At 43.5% G+C, this 17,141-nt stretch overlaps 1 protein-coding gene across 2 annotated transcripts in view; it reads left to right on the top strand.

Annotated features, from left to right (window-relative positions):
* The window catches only part of DOCK5 (dedicator of cytokinesis 5), a 215,146-nt gene that overhangs the window by 103,301 nt on the left and 94,704 nt on the right, over positions 1–17,141 (top strand). For both annotated transcript variants that reach the window (XM_066267244.1, XM_066267235.1), the window contains exons 12-17: positions 2,079–2,221; positions 5,810–5,935; positions 11,032–11,156; positions 12,696–12,794; positions 14,049–14,121; positions 16,270–16,373. In XM_066267244.1, the coding sequence (XP_066123341.1) occupies positions 2,079–2,221; positions 5,810–5,935; positions 11,032–11,156; positions 12,696–12,794; positions 14,049–14,121; positions 16,270–16,373 (670 nt within the window). The remainder of the gene's footprint in view (positions 1–2,078; positions 2,222–5,809; positions 5,936–11,031; positions 11,157–12,695; positions 12,795–14,048; positions 14,122–16,269; positions 16,374–17,141) is intronic.

The raw sequence follows: 17,141 nt of genomic DNA, 5'->3' as shown, positions 1-17,141 counted from the left end.
GGCTCTGGTCGCAGCAGAGCGACGCCCCCTGGTGGGCATGCCGGGTGGATCCCGGTTGGGCACATGCGGGAGTCTGTCTGGTGCCTCCCTGTTTCCAACTTCAGAAAAAAAATAAATAAAATTTTAAAAGAAAGAAAAAAAATAAAAGAAAAATGTAATAAATTAATATATTAAAGATGAACAAATATATTGATGATATAACTTCCTATTCATGAATGTTGTTCTTATTATGCATACATATATAATGTTTTATACATTATTAATATATATGTATTATGTATGTAATATATAGGTCTATGAATAATGAGAGCAGTGCTCATGGTTCTGAAAGTTATATGAAATATGTAATAATGTTACATAGTAAATTATATATGTGTAACAGGGGCAGCAGTCATGGATATGGAAGTTATTCTGTTCTCTCTATATAATATTATAAATATATCTGAATTGGCTGCGGCATTATGAATATGAATGTTATCTTAAATGCATTTCTGTATATCTTTCATCTGCAGAGGTTTCTTCCTTTGGTTGCATGCCTCCCTGCTGAGTTTCTGCACCAGCCCTTCTCCTGCCACTCTAGTGGAGCAGGGCACCCTGAGCTGTCCCCATCTGTCATAATGCAGGCTTTGAGTCTCAAGGGAGACCAGCCCTAATTTGATCACTGATCATTGTGCGGCCAACAGCCACTGGAATGCTTTCATGAGGCAAATCGCAGCCTCTGGCATTTAACTCCTAAGATTTCTGGCAGATGCTTTTATAACTTAACCTCAAAAGCTGTATGGTGAATTATAAGAGCGTTTTCTATGTGTATTTCTGAGTCTGTCTGTCTAAGAGACAGTCCCTTGAAAACAAGTCAGATGATATAGCAAGCCCACTTTTCAGCACTGTGCTGCCATGTTTCCCTGTTGTCAGGACACAGATCTAAACCCTGCAGAAAAGGCAGGCCTGCATAGTGGGCAAGAGAACAGACCACAGCAGAGAAGAGGACTGGAGCCTATTGTGCTGCCCAGGCAGTATGTGGTTGCTGATAGCCCTGTGCTGTCGGTAGAATGCAGGCTGTGTTTGATTCTTTGATGACCATGCCCGAGCCTCAGCCTGATGTGATCATGGGAGTGAAGCTTGCTGGCTGGTGTCTGCATCACTGCAACCGTAAAAATAGTTTGTCATCACATGAAGTCTGAGAACACCCTCCAAAAGCCCCTGCATGTAACAGTGTTCTTGTACATTGAGTTTGGACACTAGATGGGGGCCTTCAAGGCATATGATCAGGCCCAGATCCTTACAACTGAGGCTAATCACACCCAGAGGGGAGACTGGTGGAGCTCACGGCCATGTAGAACCAGAATTTCTGCCACTTCCCCAGTCCTTCAATTCCGTTACAGCAGCCTCTCCCAGTTGTAAAGAGCATCAGGCATTGCCTCTGATTTGTTCATATTTGGTCATCAGTTTTGTTTGTTCTCGGGGGTTTTCCCTTCTTTTTTTTTTTTTTTTCCTGAAGCTGGAAACGGGGAGAGACAGTCAGACAGACTCCCACATGCGCCCGACCGGGATCCACCCTGCACGCCACCAGGGGCGACGCTCTGCCCACCAGGGGGCGATGCTCTGCCCCTCCTGGGCGTCGCTCTGCAGCGACCAGAGCCACTCTAGCGCCTGGGGCAGAGGCCAAGGAGCCATCCCCAGCGCCTGGGCCATCTTTGCTCCAATGGAGCCTTGGCTGCGGGCGGGGAAGAGAGAGACAGAGAGGAAGGAGGAAGACAGAGAGACAGAGTGGAGAAGCAAATGGGCGCTTCTCCTATGTGCCCTGGCCGGGAATCGAACCTGGGTCCCCCACACGCCAGGCCGACGCTCTACTGCTGAGCCAACCGGCCAGGGCCGATTTTTCCCTTCTTTGCTTCAAGTCATCTGCAAGGTGAATTTGGTGTCGTAAGATAGGCACCGAATGGAAAAATAAGAAAAGATAGACAAGAGTTCCTCTAGTTAGGTGTGTATGATATTTATATTTGCAAATCATTCCATAAGACCCTGTGCTACAGAGAAGGTCTTTTTTTCCTTACCTCTTATTTATTTCTCTTTCCCAGAATCGCCATGGAAACCTATATCCGGCAGAGACAGCTAATCATGTCGCCGCTGATAACATCCCATGTGATTGGGGAAAATGAGCCACTCACTTCAGTCTTGAATAAAGTAATAGCTGGGAAGGAAGTGAACCACAAAGGACAAGGTACACAGCTATGTGCTCAGCTTGAGGGGTTGGCATTCAGAGCAGGGTCCTTGGACACCTGCCCTTTCATTGTCTCTTTCTGGTATAAAATAGACCCTGCTGGGACTGTCCACCTCAGCTTCCTGCTGAAGCATACCGCAATGCGCCCCACACTGAATTGGATCGCAGCTACATTTTGTAAATTCTGTGGACAAACTTTTATCCTATGACTCTTTCCTCACGTTGGTCAATGCTACACCCTTGCCTCTAGGTACACACACAAAGACAGAATTCTGAGGATAATTATGTTCCACTCTCCGAATACGTTTATTCCATTGTATCTCCTAAACCTGAAAGGAAAGAGACCAAAACAATACAACAGAATGTGTATTAATATAAAACAATGGGCTAGCTAGCAAAACGTTTTTAGTTGTTTCTGATACTTCATGTAGCATTCTGTTGACAATCATTCTAATCAAGAGAAACTCTGCTTATTTAAACTTCATTTTAAATTCAAAATAATAAAGGAAAATAGTTAAAATGTTTACATTTAAATGCCAAGTTGGCTAGGTTATTGGATAATTTTGAAGATTGAGTTACTTTTTTTTTATACCACCCTCTAACTATCTTCCACAGTGAAGGCAATCAGAAAACATTATTTTCAACAGATTTAGTTACCCATATATTAATAGCTATCCAGAGCGGAGTGGACATATGAGGAGCCATTAAAGAATTAAAACAATAACTAAATATAGTTCTGTTGTTTGGGGATTTTCAATCTTAGGCTATAATTTGTTAGAATGGAAAACCTTACACTAAATTAGATTGCTCTGTATGAATAATTTTTTAAACAAAATGAAAAAAAGATTAATTTCTTCTCTTGCTGCTTAACAAAACAAGTACAGCACTTTTCAAACATTTTCATTCTCTCCACAGATATTTTTTTGTGACTTTATAATATTCCATTGCTTGGATTTCAGAAAATGAAATTCCCTGGTTAAACATGTGTTCTCTAACTTGTCAGCATTATGAACTTAAATAGTTCTACTGTGACTGCCTTTATAAATGCAACTTTTTCCATAGTTAAGACTGCCTCCCAAATAATTCCCAGAGCAGAACTTCTCGGTCAACTGATGGCAACAAGCTTAAATCTGGAAATATATAGCTACAGAGTTCTATCAGTGGGCACTTATGACCATCTTGCCTGCTTTGCAACTGAGACTTAAAGATCTTTACCTGTTTAAAATAATAAAAAAAACCAAAAACTACTTTTTATAAATTGCCTAGATTTCATATATGTATTTGAGTTTTTAAAGTTTTCCTTTTCAGCCTTTATGAGCACTTTATATAATAAAGATAATCTGTCTTATGTAGGACACATATTTTTCAATTTTTGGTTTGCAAAATAGTGATAAACTTTTTGTTCTTTCTTGTGAATTGTCTATTAATGTCTTATTTTTTTGTGTGGCTTTTTTTTTCATTTAATTATTCATTTTAATGGGGTGACATTGATAAATCAGGGTACATATGTTTAGAGAAAACATCTCCAGGTTATTTTGACATTTGATTATGCTGCATTCCCATCACCCAAAGTCAAATTGTCTTCCATCACCTTCTATCTGGTTTTCTTTGTGCCCCCCCTCGTAACCCCCACACTCTTGTCCATGTCTCTGAGTCTCATTTTTATGTCCCACTTATGTATGGAATTATATAGTTCTTAGTTTTTTCTGATTTACTTATTTCACTCAGTATAATGTTATCAAGGTCCGGCAATGTCTTTGTGTGGATCTTAATGTTTTTCTTCTAATGAGTAGTATAAATTCGTAATTATTTGTAAATATTTCATCACTTTCTAGTTTATTTTTTATTTTTTATGAATATCAAACTTTCAGTTTACATATAGATAATTCTTTTTGCTTTTGTGATTTTATTTGTTTCTCTACTTAGAAAAATGGTCCATTCTCAGAGATTTAATAACTGTACATTTAGTGTTTCTTTTTAATTGTCCTTTTTTTTTTCACAGGGACAGAGAGAGAGACAGAGAGAGGGATAGACAGGGACAGACAGACAAGAACAGAGAGAGATGAGAAGCATCAATCATCAGTTTTTCGTTGTGACACCTTAGTTGTTCATTGATTGCTTTCTCATATGTGCCTTGACCGGGGGCTACAGCAGACCAAGTAACCCCTTGCTCGAGCCAGCAACCTTGGGTCCAAGCTGGTGAGCTTTTTGCTCAAAACAGATGAGCCCACACTCAAGCTGGCAACCTCAAGATTTCGAACCTGGGTCCTCCACATCCCAGTCCAACCCAACGCTCTATCCACTGTCCCACCGTCTGGTCAGGCTCCTTTTTTATATTAGGAATTTATTTATTTATTTATTTATTTATTTATTTATTTTCATTTTTCTGAAGCTGGAAACAGGGAGAGACAGTCAGACAGACTCCTGCATGCACCCGACCGGGATCCACCCGGCACGCCCACCATGGGCAACGCTCTGCCCACCAGGGGGCGATGCTCTGCCCATCCTGGGCGTTGCCATGTTGTGACCAGAGCCACTCTAGCGCCTGGGGCAGAGGCCAAGGAGCCATCCCCAGCGCCCGGGCCATCTTTGCTCCAATGGAGCCTTGGCTGCGGGAGGGGACAAGAGAGACAGAGAGGAAAGCACGGCGGAGGGGTGGAGAAGCAAATGGGCGCTTCTCCTGTGTGCCCTGGCCGGGAATCGAACCCGGGTCCTCCGCACGCTAGGCCGACGCTCTACCGCTGAGCCAACCGGCCAGGGCCAGGAATTTATTTTAATGAAGATGTGAGCTGAGAAATTAGACAAATTTTGTTCTAAGTAGCAGGAAATTATTCCAACACACTTATGAAATTGGGTTTTTTTTATGATTTGTTGTGCCTCTTTTGCTATATATTAAATTGCTATATATTATAGTACTTAATATATTATATAGTACTTAATATATTATAGTACTTAATTTTATTGTTTCCATTGATTTACATAAATTTTTTTTTACCACTAATATACATTGCTATAGCTTTGCAGCATTTTGGTGTCTGATAGGGGCTCTCTTTACTCTTTTTTTCCCCCAAAATAAACATTTGTTTAGCCTGACCAGGTGGTGGCGCAGTGAATAGAGTGTCGGACTGGGATGCGAAAGACCCAGGTTCTGGACCCCGAGATCGCCAGCTTGAGCGTGGGCTCATCTGGTTTGAGCAAAGCTCACCAGCTTGGACCCAAAATCGCTGGCTCAAGCAAGGGGTTACTCGGTCTGCTGTAGCCACACCGTCAAGGCACATATGAGAAAGCAATCAATGAACAACTAAGGTGTCACAACGAAAAACTGAAGATTGATGCTTCTCATCTCTCTCCGTTCCTGTCTATCCCTATCTATCCCTCTCTCTGATTCTCTCTCTGTCTCTATAAAAAACAAAAACATATGTTTATATCTCTGTCAAATTCTCCAAGAGGTCCTAATGGAATGTCATTAAAATTATCAGTTAATGGGTGGAAAATTTTCATCCTATAATACTGCATCTGTATATCAATACAGCATAATTTTCTCAGTGTTGATGTGTTCATTCAAGTTTATCTTTTATTTATTTAAAGGACTTTGGGTGTCCTTGAAGCTATTGCCAGGTGACCTTACACAAGTTCAGAAGAATTTTTCACACTTGGTGGATAGATCAACAGCCATTGCCCGAAAAATGGGGTTTCCTGAAATAGTACTTCCAGGTAAACACTTTGCTTGAGTCACCTGTTCTGCTTCCTCTAGGACTTCCTTCCACGTGGTGGTTTCTTCTAATAGCACAGTTGAAACAATGTAGGCGCATTCTGTTTAGTTACCTGCATTCAGGGTTATCAGGACCATGGGAGGTGCAGATGAGGTCACATGCAGTTCCTCAAAAAGCTACCCAGGCCCTGGCCGGTTGGCTCAGCGGTAGAGCGTCGGCCTAGTGTGCGGAGGACCCGGGTACGATTCCCGGCCAGGGCACACAGGAGAAGCGCCCATTTGCTTCTCCACCCCTCCGCGGCGCCTTCCTCTCTGTCTCTCTCTTCCCCTCCCGCAGCCAAGGCTCCATTGGAGCAAAAATAGCCCGGGCGCTGGGGATGGCTCTGTGGCCTCTGCCTCAGGCGCTGGAGTGGCTCTGGTCGCAACATGGCGATGCCCAGGATGGGCAGAGCATCACCCCCTGGTGGGCAGAGCTTCGCCCCATGGTGGGCGTGCCGGGTGGATCCCGGTCGGGCGCATGCGGGAGTCTGTCTGACTGTCTCTCCCTGTTTCCAGCTTCAGAAAAATGCAAAAAAAAAAAGCTACCCAGTGGGCAAGGCCAAGAAAACTCTTCTGAATGTAACTCCAATTTTTCTGTTGGCTCTGTCTTCCTGTCTGTTCTGAACACACCCATCTGAAATGCTTCACTAGACCATAGTGAAGTAGAACTAAATGTAGCAGGTCCTCTGCCCCAAGAGTAATCTGCTTCCTTTGCACATATCTTTTCTCACTATAATGTCACCAGCACATGGGCTCCTTGCTGGGAAACTCAGCAAGGTGCCTATTCAGCTCAGTCTGAGCCAGACCCTCTGCTTCCTTGGCTTCAGCTCCATCTGTGTTCTTGGCTATCCCATATTTGTAGGAACAAGAACATGAACCTTCTGCAGTTTCTTGTTTTGGTGTCATCTTATATGCCACCACATTGGTGATCTGCATGTGTGTTCTGTCCTGTTCACCAATTTAACCACTTAATTTCTTCATATTAGTAAAATAAATAGTAATTTTATTATGTTATATAAATATTACATATAAAGTGAATGGTTATAAGTATTAAAATATGAATATATGATATATATATTTATTTATTTATATATATATTTTATAGGTAAAAAGAACATATAAATAAATAATCTTTGCCATACTAGAAAAAGGTTTAGAAAACTAACCTCTTATTTATTACATAAAAATTCCAGTTCTTTTAAAGTAACATAAGGTCTTATTTCTCCTTTTAGAGATTAATGAGCAGTAATAATTTGTTGGCTCATAAATTGTATTGTATGCATATAGCAGGGATTAAAAGAATATTTGTAGAATGAATAGAGAGCTATAAAATGGAAATTACTATTCTTATTAAAGAAGGTAGTTTTTCATTTACTCTATAGAGACATTTCACCCTGGTACACATTCATCAACATTCTGGGAAAATGTTTTGTCTTGTTATTAAAAAAAAAAGGTATTGGTAATATTCCTATATTGGAAGACAGTTTTATTGCTACCGCAATACAGAAATCTGGGGAAAAAAAACAATAGAGAAGTTTATTTTTATTAAAATAAAGATTCCCTGATTTTTCCAGAAACCCTGATTTAGTTTGTAAGAACAGGGCTCCACAGGTGATTCTGGTAATTGGCCAGGTAGACTTGAGTCCCTCGCCTTGCAGCTTCCTCTCATCATCATTTAGACCAGCTTCCTGCTTCAGATCAGTCTTCAGCTCTTTGCTCCCACACTTTCCTCTCTAGCTAAGACACTCCCACTCTCTGCTCTGTCTGCACAGCTAGTCCGTTGGGAGCGATTATACTCTATCGCTGAGTTTACACCTGCCAGTCACCCTCCAGGTGCTTCTGAATGGCTGTTGCCAGAATCACCCAAGTTCACAGAGTCACGAAGTTCAAAGGATAGTATAATTGTTTCTGGTCTTTCTGCCACATGTGACACTGTTGGTCATTCTCTTCCTGAAATACTCCCCCTTTGTCTTCAGGGACCCACACTCTTCTCTTTCTCTCCATTACTCCGAGGCCTCTCCTAGGACTTCTGCCACCTGGTTGTCTCCCACCTCACCTGTAGCTGCAAGCTTTCCTCACTGTTTGGTTCTGTGCCCTGTGTGAGTGTGCGAGGACCGCCACCACAAAGTACCAGCGCTGAGCAGCTGCAACAACACAAATTTATCTTCTCACAGCTCTAGCGGCTAAGTCCCAGAGGAAAGTGTTGCTGGTTTGGTTCCTCCTGAGGTCTCTCTCCATGGCTTGCTATGGCCACCTTCTCCTTGTGTCCTCATATGGTCACACCCTAGTGTGTTATCTGTGTCCTAATATCTTCTAATAAGGACACCAGTTATACTGGAGTAGGGCCCAATATAATGACCTCGTTTTACCTCAGTTGCCTCTTTGGAGGGCCTATCTCCAAATACAGCCACATTTTGAGGTGCTGAGGGTTGAGACTTCAACATAAAAATTGAGGGGAACACAGTTCAGCTCATGAAGGCCCCCATGGGCTTCTCATCTGTATTCTTTTCCCATGGTGATCTCATCTGTACACTTGGCCCATGGGTGTTAGTTGCCACCAAATCCATCTCTCTCGCTCAGGACCACTCCCTTGAACTCTGTCACCATAGATCTAATACTTCCTGCCTCAGCACTTTGGCAGGTACTGTTCCGTGACTGGGTCCCTCTCCCCCTCGCTTTAGTTCTTACTAGGAATTTCTGTAGGGACTAGCAGCCCTGTGCACCCACACCTGGGCCTTCTGTTGAGTTTCAAGAGAATGCACCCTATCCAACCAGTAGCACAAATAAGGAACTTGAGTCATCCTTGACCCCTCTCTTTCCTTTATATCTCACTCAAAATTCATGAATCAGATCTGCTAGTTTTACCTTTAAAAGGCTTTTTAAGGCCACACCCTCCTCTCCATCTGCATTGCCACTGCCTGAGTCATAGCTACTGTCTTCTCTTCCCTGGACAAGCGCCATTGCTTCCTAATGGGTTTCCCTGTTTCTCTTGCTCTGACCTTATTTCCTCTTCTCCACACTGTAGCGTGAGTGAGCTTGTACGAAAGCCTGCCTGATTTCATCCCACTCCTCCCGTGCCAAACACTTTTTGATGACTTTATGTTTAGGATGAAGGCACAAATTCTTAGTTTAGCCTGCAAGCTTAAGGAGACTTGTCTCTTGTCTGTCTTTGTAGCCTCATCTCACAGCAGACCCACCCACACCTCACCCCACCCCACCCCTGCCACTACGAACACTTTCTCATATGTCTGCTACCTCTGGGCCTTTGCACATGCTGCTGTCCCTCCCTCTTACTCTCATTCCTCCAAATCAGCTCAAATGAAGGATGCCCATACCCTCCAGACAAGGTTGGAACTTAGGGTAATGCTTTCACAGAGCCTGGCCTGTTGCCTCTTTCGTGATGTTGCATTTCATCCTGTGATTATCTGATGATGCTTCTCTTCCCCACCAGAGCATGAGCTGTGTTAGACTGAGCTGGGCATGGTCACCATCATCTCCCAGGAACTTAGTATGGAGTTTGCTGTAGAGTAGGTAGGTTGCTCAGTCAGTATTCTACATGTTAATCTCACCTGATTGTGTGGTCAGGCATTCTACTAGCTGTCAGTGGTTGGAAATTGAGGAGAGTTTCCACGTTTTCACTTTCATAAACAGGATCACAATGACTATCCTTATAGTTAATCATTGCCCACATACTTAATACTTTCCAACAAATGTTACCAGTGAAGTTACTGTGCCAGTTAAGGCTTTTGATACAAATTCTCCATTTCTCCATTGACAAAGATGATATCAATTAAGTTTCAAACTGCAATATGAGAATAAGCCCCTTTTTCTTCACTCTCCCCAATTGTGGGCAACATCTTTATATTTTTTCAGTCAGATAAGCAATGAGAACAATGTGTTCTAAATACGCCCCTGTTTTATTGTAGTGCTCTAAGATTTCACTTGTCACCCTGGGCTGCCATTTAACATGGTGCAGATTTGGGGTCTGTTTGATGACACCGAGTCTTCCATGCAGTCTTCTGCCTGTCATTCATTCCAGGTGTCCTTTATATGTAAACAGCATTTACATTTTTCCTTTACTATGAAGGGCTACACACTTACTAATTCATTCTTTTTAAAAATTTTGTGCTGGTTAGCCAAAATAATGACAAGTAGAAATTATTCTGATATCGATAAAAATAATTAACTTGATTTAAGTAAATGAAGTATTTGATAGGCTTACAGAAATAGTGCCTGTCTCATCAGGTTGTTAGATGGAATAAATAAATTATTGCATAGAAGACACTTTGGACAGTGCCTAGCACGTAGTAATCACTCAGCAAATATGAGCCTTCGTTATTTTTAGAAGCATTAAAATATCACACTCTCCAAGGCATTATTGAAAAATTCTGCCACTATAACCTAATAAAATATATTGTGGGCCCTGGCCAGTTGGCTCAGTGGTAGAGTGTCCGCCCAGTGTGTGGATGTCCCGGGTTCAATTCCCAATCAGGGCACACAGGTGAAGTGACCATCTGCTTCTCTACCCCTCCCCTTCTTTCTTCTCTCTCTCTCTTTCTCTCTCTCTCTTCCTCTCCTGCAACCATGGCTCAGTTGGAGCAAGTTGGCCCCAGACTCTGAGGATGGTTCCATGGCCTCACCTCAGGGCTCAAAAAGCCCTGTTGTCCAGCAACAAAGCAGTGGCCCCAGGTGGGCAGAACATCACCAACTAGTGGGCATGCGGGGTGGATCCTGGTCGAGGCGCATGTGGGAGTCTGACTCTCTGCCTCCCCTCTTCTCACTTAAGAAAAATACATGTATATATTGTGTACTTATTGTTAGACAGCAATTATTAAATTGAATAAAACTGCACTTTGGAGACACTTGGTACATATGGGAAGGTGGAGGGGAGGAAGCTAAAGAGAACAAAGTATAGAAAGTGCTATTTATATGAGTGAGCTATTCACTTGAATGTCAGAGCTGCCTTTTCTGTGCTTACTTATAGTTTATCTTATTACATCCCAAAAGTTCAAAGTGACTTCTCCTAGCACCAGTCTCAGGATGGGTTGTCATGTTACAGGAGATGTTCGAAATGATATTTATGTCACCCTGATCCATGGGGAGTTTGACAAAGGGAAAAAGAAGACACCAAAGAATGTGGAGGTGACCATGTCTGTGCATGACGAGGCGGGCAGTGCCTTGGAGGTGAGCACCATGGCCCAGAAATGCCAACACTGCCACACACTTCCTTATAATCACCAGGGACTTTGGGCCTGATGTTGACTGTTCGCCCCATCAGTGTGCATTTGGTTTTATATAAAGACGTTCTTTATCATTTTCAAACTATTTATTTACGATCGATTTCCGGTCAGGACACACATGAGAGACGACCATCTGCTTCTCCCCCACTCTCCCCTTTCTCTCTGAGGATGGCTTCATGGAGCCTCTATCTCAGGCACTAAAAATAGTTCAGTTGCAATCATGCTCTCAGATGGGCAGAGCATCAGCCCCAGACAGGGGTTGCCAGGTAGATCCCAGTCGGGGCACATGCGGGAGTCTGTCTCTCTATCTCAACCTCCTTTCAATTAAAAAAAAAAAACTAATTAGCCACTTTTGAGCCTGTGAAGTTTCTGAGGCTGGAGTGAAGGGGCACATGGCCCCACCCGGTGAGCAGAGCCAGAGGACATGCGCCCACCAGAGAGCTGTCAAGTGGAAGCCTCTTGGTTCGAGGTCATCTCCCACAGTCTGTTCGTTTTAATAATTGGGAACCTGCCATCCAGAGAGAAGAAGTTATTTTTTTCAGGGAAACACAGAAGTTACAGTGGAGTTAGGAGTGAATCCAGGAATCGTGACTCCCCATGCAGGGTCCCTCCAAGTGTCCACAGGGAGAAGTAAGTAGATCTTGATTCTGACAGCCAAGAGGAGGATACAGGCAAGAGGTTTCCACTGTCAGCTGACATGGGCTTTTCGCGTATGAGCCGTAGTTACCTGCTGTGGAATCCAGGCAAAGCTCTCCATCCGTTTCCTCAGCGCACTGTGGGCCTCAGTGCATAGCCGCCTGAGGGAATAGTGGGTAACACAACTTGCCACTGGGGTATTATCATCTTCAAAGGAAATAGGTGAATAAGTCAAGTAGTGCTCTGCGTCATGGGGCAACCAGAATGCTATGGGCCCTGATATGGGAGTGATTTGGTTGTGTTGTTGATAGAGTCTCATGCCTGTGAGTTCAAGTACACATCTTCTCCTACTTGGTCATTTCATGGCTTTGCTGACCAGCTTGAACATGTCCCCATTGAGGTCTGGCTTTACTACACAAGTGGTGTGTTGCCAGGCAAAGACTCAGCCTGAGTTTCAGTGAATGTGCTATACCTGTCCACCAGGTCTGTAAAGCAGAGTGAGGACAGGACCTCACCCAGAGGCGTGCTGGCGTACATGCCACAGCTCTGGTTCACTAACTAGGCCCTGCTCCTTAAGAGAGGAGAGAAAGAGAATAGATGCCTGCGGCAAAGAGGGGTGTTAGGGTGATGCTGTGTCCCTGAGCAGTTACCACACTTACGCCCTCAGGTAAAGTTGTAGAAATTCATTCTACTCCACTCTTCATCCCCCAAACATAATCAACGTATGGACGCCAACATCAGGTGTGTGCTGGCCATGTGATGAGCAACGGATGCATATGTGGTGTGGGGAGTACTTTTATTGTTGTAGATAATAGTAACCCCTCCTGTTTTTTCTCTCCATCTAAAGAAAGCAATTCATCCAGGCGCTGGGTATGAAGGCATTTCAGAGTACAAGTCAGTAGTCTACTACCAAGTAAAACAGCCCTGTTGGTATGAGACTGTCAAGGTGAGAACGTAACTCCTGTCTTATATTTAACCTTGTTTAGATTTTCTTTTGACCTACAAATCATTTCTACTTTTATCCTGAAGTTTTAGATAGGTTGTGTATGGTGTACAATGAAAGATGAACCGATAATTACAGTTCTTTTATCATATATTTATCTTTAAGAAATTCAGATTTCTTAAATGATATTCTCATTCATTAATGTATAGAAACTTGAACAGAGAAACGAGTTGTGATGATGTAATAGGCTACCAAAATGATCCAAAACCAAATGGGAATTTTTACACGCTGCAAACAGTTGCCTAACATTTCTTTTTCTATGTGGCTTCTAATCAAGTTTTCTTGGCCTTTTTTCAACTTAAATATGTGAATTACAAATTTCAGAGTGGTTTTCAGATCAGCTAACTCATGTGAGCCTCTTAGTAGCCCTGTGAATAAAACATTCAGTGCTGAAATGCCCTTTCTGATTAAGTGCCCAAGACGCAGAGAAGTGACTTCCAAGACCCTGTAGCTATTTAGTGTCAGAGCCTAATCGGAGACACTCCTGACTCCCCAGCACCATCCTCTGTGTCTGTCAGTTTTTCTGAGCTCTCCATAGAAAACTCAGAAAATACACATCTGCATTAATATCTCAATGCCAAAGGAACCGTTGTCCACAACTTTGTATACTTCAGGTGTTTTGAATTGTGCTGTTTATACAAATTTACATTGTGCTTTTAAAAATGACATATCTCGAAGCATTCAAGTTATTCAGAAATCTGTTTTTTAGATACTTGCATAGTATTCCATCATATAAACCTACCAGGATTTATTTCATTGTTTGCCAAAAATTCTCGCTCTTTTCATTACCTCCTACTTCTCTTTTTCCTGTCCTCCATCTTTATATATGCAGCAAAAATTTTCTTGTCCCCTGTGCGTGTCTTTTCCTTCAATTACAGACCTGTGTTATTACCATATAAATATGCACCTGAAAGGTCGTGTAGGAACCCCAAAGTGCTGATCTTTGTCCTCTGAAGTATTCTCTGTCCACACCTGAAAAAATACTAGAAATTTGTAAATCTTCAACAAACAACAATAGCGATCTTCTCCCAGGAGCCTTTTGGCTTGAAAATAGCTAAATCTCCTTTGAATGAAACCTTCTGCCAAACTCAGTCTATAGGAGTTAGTCTGTGACAAGAGTCTACAGATGAGCCTCATTCTGCAGGATGAGCTGTGAGTACAGAGTCATAGGTACACTGTTGATTTCTTGTCACACAGGTATCCATCGCTATAGAAGAGGTGGCTCGCTGCCACATAAGGTTTACTTTTCGACACCGATCATCTCAGGAATGTGAGTATGAGGAGGGCACAGTCCTCCACAGTCAGACGCTCGTTCGTGCTCAGCAGGGCCTCAGTGAGTCTGCAGAACAAGGCACAGGGAAACCGGATAACTGGCATCTTTCCTGCAGAACTCAATGGTGCTAAGGAAATCAGAAAATAGGAATTTGGGCTGTCAAGATCTGTGTTGTTACTCTGCATCAGAATTTCTGCAAGATGCATTCTGTGAATACTAAATTTTTATAAGATGCTAACAGACGCCCCATGATGGAAGGGTTTTACAGTCAAATGGGAATAGGGTATGCTGTGTCTCGTCTCCCTCTTAAACGTTTACACTGCATGTTGCTGAAAAGTCCTGAGCAAGAAAACTATTTAATAATGAAACTGTTTAATCTCTTATCTCCCCAAATTACTATTTTCTCATTTTAAGTTTTAGATTACAGATACCAAAGTGGCCACCCCAAAGTAAGAACAGAGGAGAAAATTGATTGTTTTCAGGTCAATCATAAAATTTCTGCAAATGTGTGCATAAAAATGCTACTTTTTATTTCAAACCAAGTGTCCCAGACGCATCCACATAGCATACTGCAGGCAGCCTGGGCGTGTCACAGCAAACGGGACGCAGCCAAGCCTCCCAAACACCTCTGCTCTTGTGAGGAAGATGAGCAGGAAAACCTGGGACCAGAACAGAGACAGGGTCCACAGCAGCTGACAAGGATGTAAGGGGACACAGAGCCAGCACCTCTCCCTGTCTGGGGACCCACTACAATTTCCTACATCTTAGTGAGACTTGAAGGTGTGGAGAAGGTAGCTCGGCCAAAGGCAACAGTGGAGAAAAGTGTCTGAGAACCAGAGTGAGCCCAGGAGGGCTGAAGCGGGAGCAGGGGGAGCAAACCATTAGGTAGAGTGAAATTGCCACTTTGTCGGTTAATATCAAATAGCTGAATATTAACCGTTTTATAGATCTCTGCATAATCTGAAGCTAACGTGTACCAAGCCTTGGTTTTGTATCAGAAGCTCTATTTACAAACCATTTTGTTTAGATCCACAGTGATCTGATAAAGCACACACTACTTTTACCTACATTTTTATATAAAGAAAATGAGCACAGAGAGCTTAAATGCTTGGCCAAGTTCACATGGTTGACACCTCTGTAGTCTAGGTCCTGGCGGGCTGGAGCCTTGTCATGAAAGTGAAGGTTCTTTTGAACCATGTTACGGAGGAGCCATTAAAGGGTATATTTATGGGCCTTGGAGGTGGTGGTTTGGTATATGTTTATAACAGCTTCATTTGTAATATCTCCACATTGGACAAAGCCCTGATGGTCATCCAAAGGAGAATGGAGAAACAAATTGTAGTCTATTTATGCAGGGGTTTGCTGCTTAGTTGTCACGGGGACGTGTGAGCCCCAGCAGAGCTTGGAGCTGTGCGTGTGATGAGAGGCCACAAGTTACCCCTGCCGTCAATGTCTGAGTAGGGGATATAGAGAGCTGAGGCCGAAAGGCCAGGAAGGAGGTGTTCTGCTTCCTTGGGAGGCTGGGCCCTCACCTACCCAAGGTCACAGAGCACACATAGCCACTTCCCCTGCACTGGGCTAATGTCTTAGAAGGAGGAGGAATGTCGAAACCTCCTGAAAGTGTTTTGGAGCAGGATTGTTGACCTGATTAGGTTTGATTTTGGCAATCTCACTGGCTGTAGGTAGAGAAAGTGATGTGTGGGTAAGGACCAGAGACAGACATGATGATGATCTTGAAACAGTAGGACAGAAGAGGTGAGGTGGCCTGGACCTGGGTAGAGACGGAAGGGATGGAGAGAGAAGTTTCAGGTTTCAGACATATTTGGTCCATGGAGTTGACATAGGGCGGAGTCAGTGTCAACACTCACATTGCTGATTGAGATAATTGCCTGGTTGCTGGCCTCATTCATTTGTAAACAGAGGGAGATGAGCATACTTGGAGGGACCAGGAGATTTCAGTTTGGGAACTACTTCCTTTAGGAAGCCTTTGACACACTCAGTATGCATGGCTTAGTGTAGCTTGCTGAACTGTGCTGTTTGTAGCTCCATTGAATGTCATACCCACAGTCTGAAGTCAGACATCACAGCTAAATGCTTTCTGATCATCTCTCTGCACTGCTCAGAAACATGTTTCTGTCTTTTCAGCCAGAGATAAATCAGAGCGACCGTTTGGGGTGGCCTTCGTGAAGCTGATGAACCCAGATGGCACCACCCTGCAGGACGGGAGGCACAACCTGGTGGTTTACAAGGTGGTGCGAGCACAGGGGGCGCAGAAAATGGATGAGGAAATAGTCACTCCTTCTGAAACTGGTTCTGAAGTTTCCTCTCAGATTCCCATGTAGTAACATCAGAAACTTCTCTAGAGCTGCAGGTTTGCCCCTTGAGGTCTAGAAACCTAGATGGCTGCGTCCCACCAGCAGCATGGTCTCCCCTCTCCCTTCTGGGAGGAGTGAGTTGTGTGATTAGTTTCCTGTCCTGCACACAGTGTGCCATGGCAGTGGACATTCAGAGCCGCCCTCTTCCCTCTGCCTCCTCCACTTTGTGTCCCCCTGCACGGGGTGGGAAAAGTCACTCTGCTGGGCTGCGTGGGAGTGTGCGGGGTGTGGTAGGATGTGGTTTCCTATCAGCCTGCACCAGGCCCCATTTCTCTGCTCTCAGGTCTCGTCTCCTCCCCTGGCAGGTCTGTCCTCTGCCTGCTGCTGAGCAGTCGCAGCTACTGAGACTTTAGACAGCAGATGCCACAGCTCTCACTCACCCAGCCGTGTCACAGAGTTGGCAGCTCTTTTGAGATGCATCTACCTGATCCATGTTTTCCTTAAGAGCTATTACTAGCCCATAAATAGTTTTGGAAGGCACGGCAAGCTGTTTCTCTCCAGTGAACCCGGTCAACCCAATGACATACAACTGTGACCATTTAGGGGTTCAGGAAACTCTCACCTTATATATATAGGACAGACCGAAGCTATTCTTAGTCTCCCTCATAGCTTACTCCATTTTCATTCAATGTTGAAGTTATC

Source organism: Saccopteryx bilineata, chromosome 1, assembly GCF_036850765.1.
Source record: "Saccopteryx bilineata isolate mSacBil1 chromosome 1, mSacBil1_pri_phased_curated, whole genome shotgun sequence".
Classification (NCBI taxonomy): domain Eukaryota; kingdom Metazoa; phylum Chordata; class Mammalia; order Chiroptera; family Emballonuridae; genus Saccopteryx; species Saccopteryx bilineata.
This window is presented reverse-complemented; position numbering and strand designations above follow the sequence as displayed.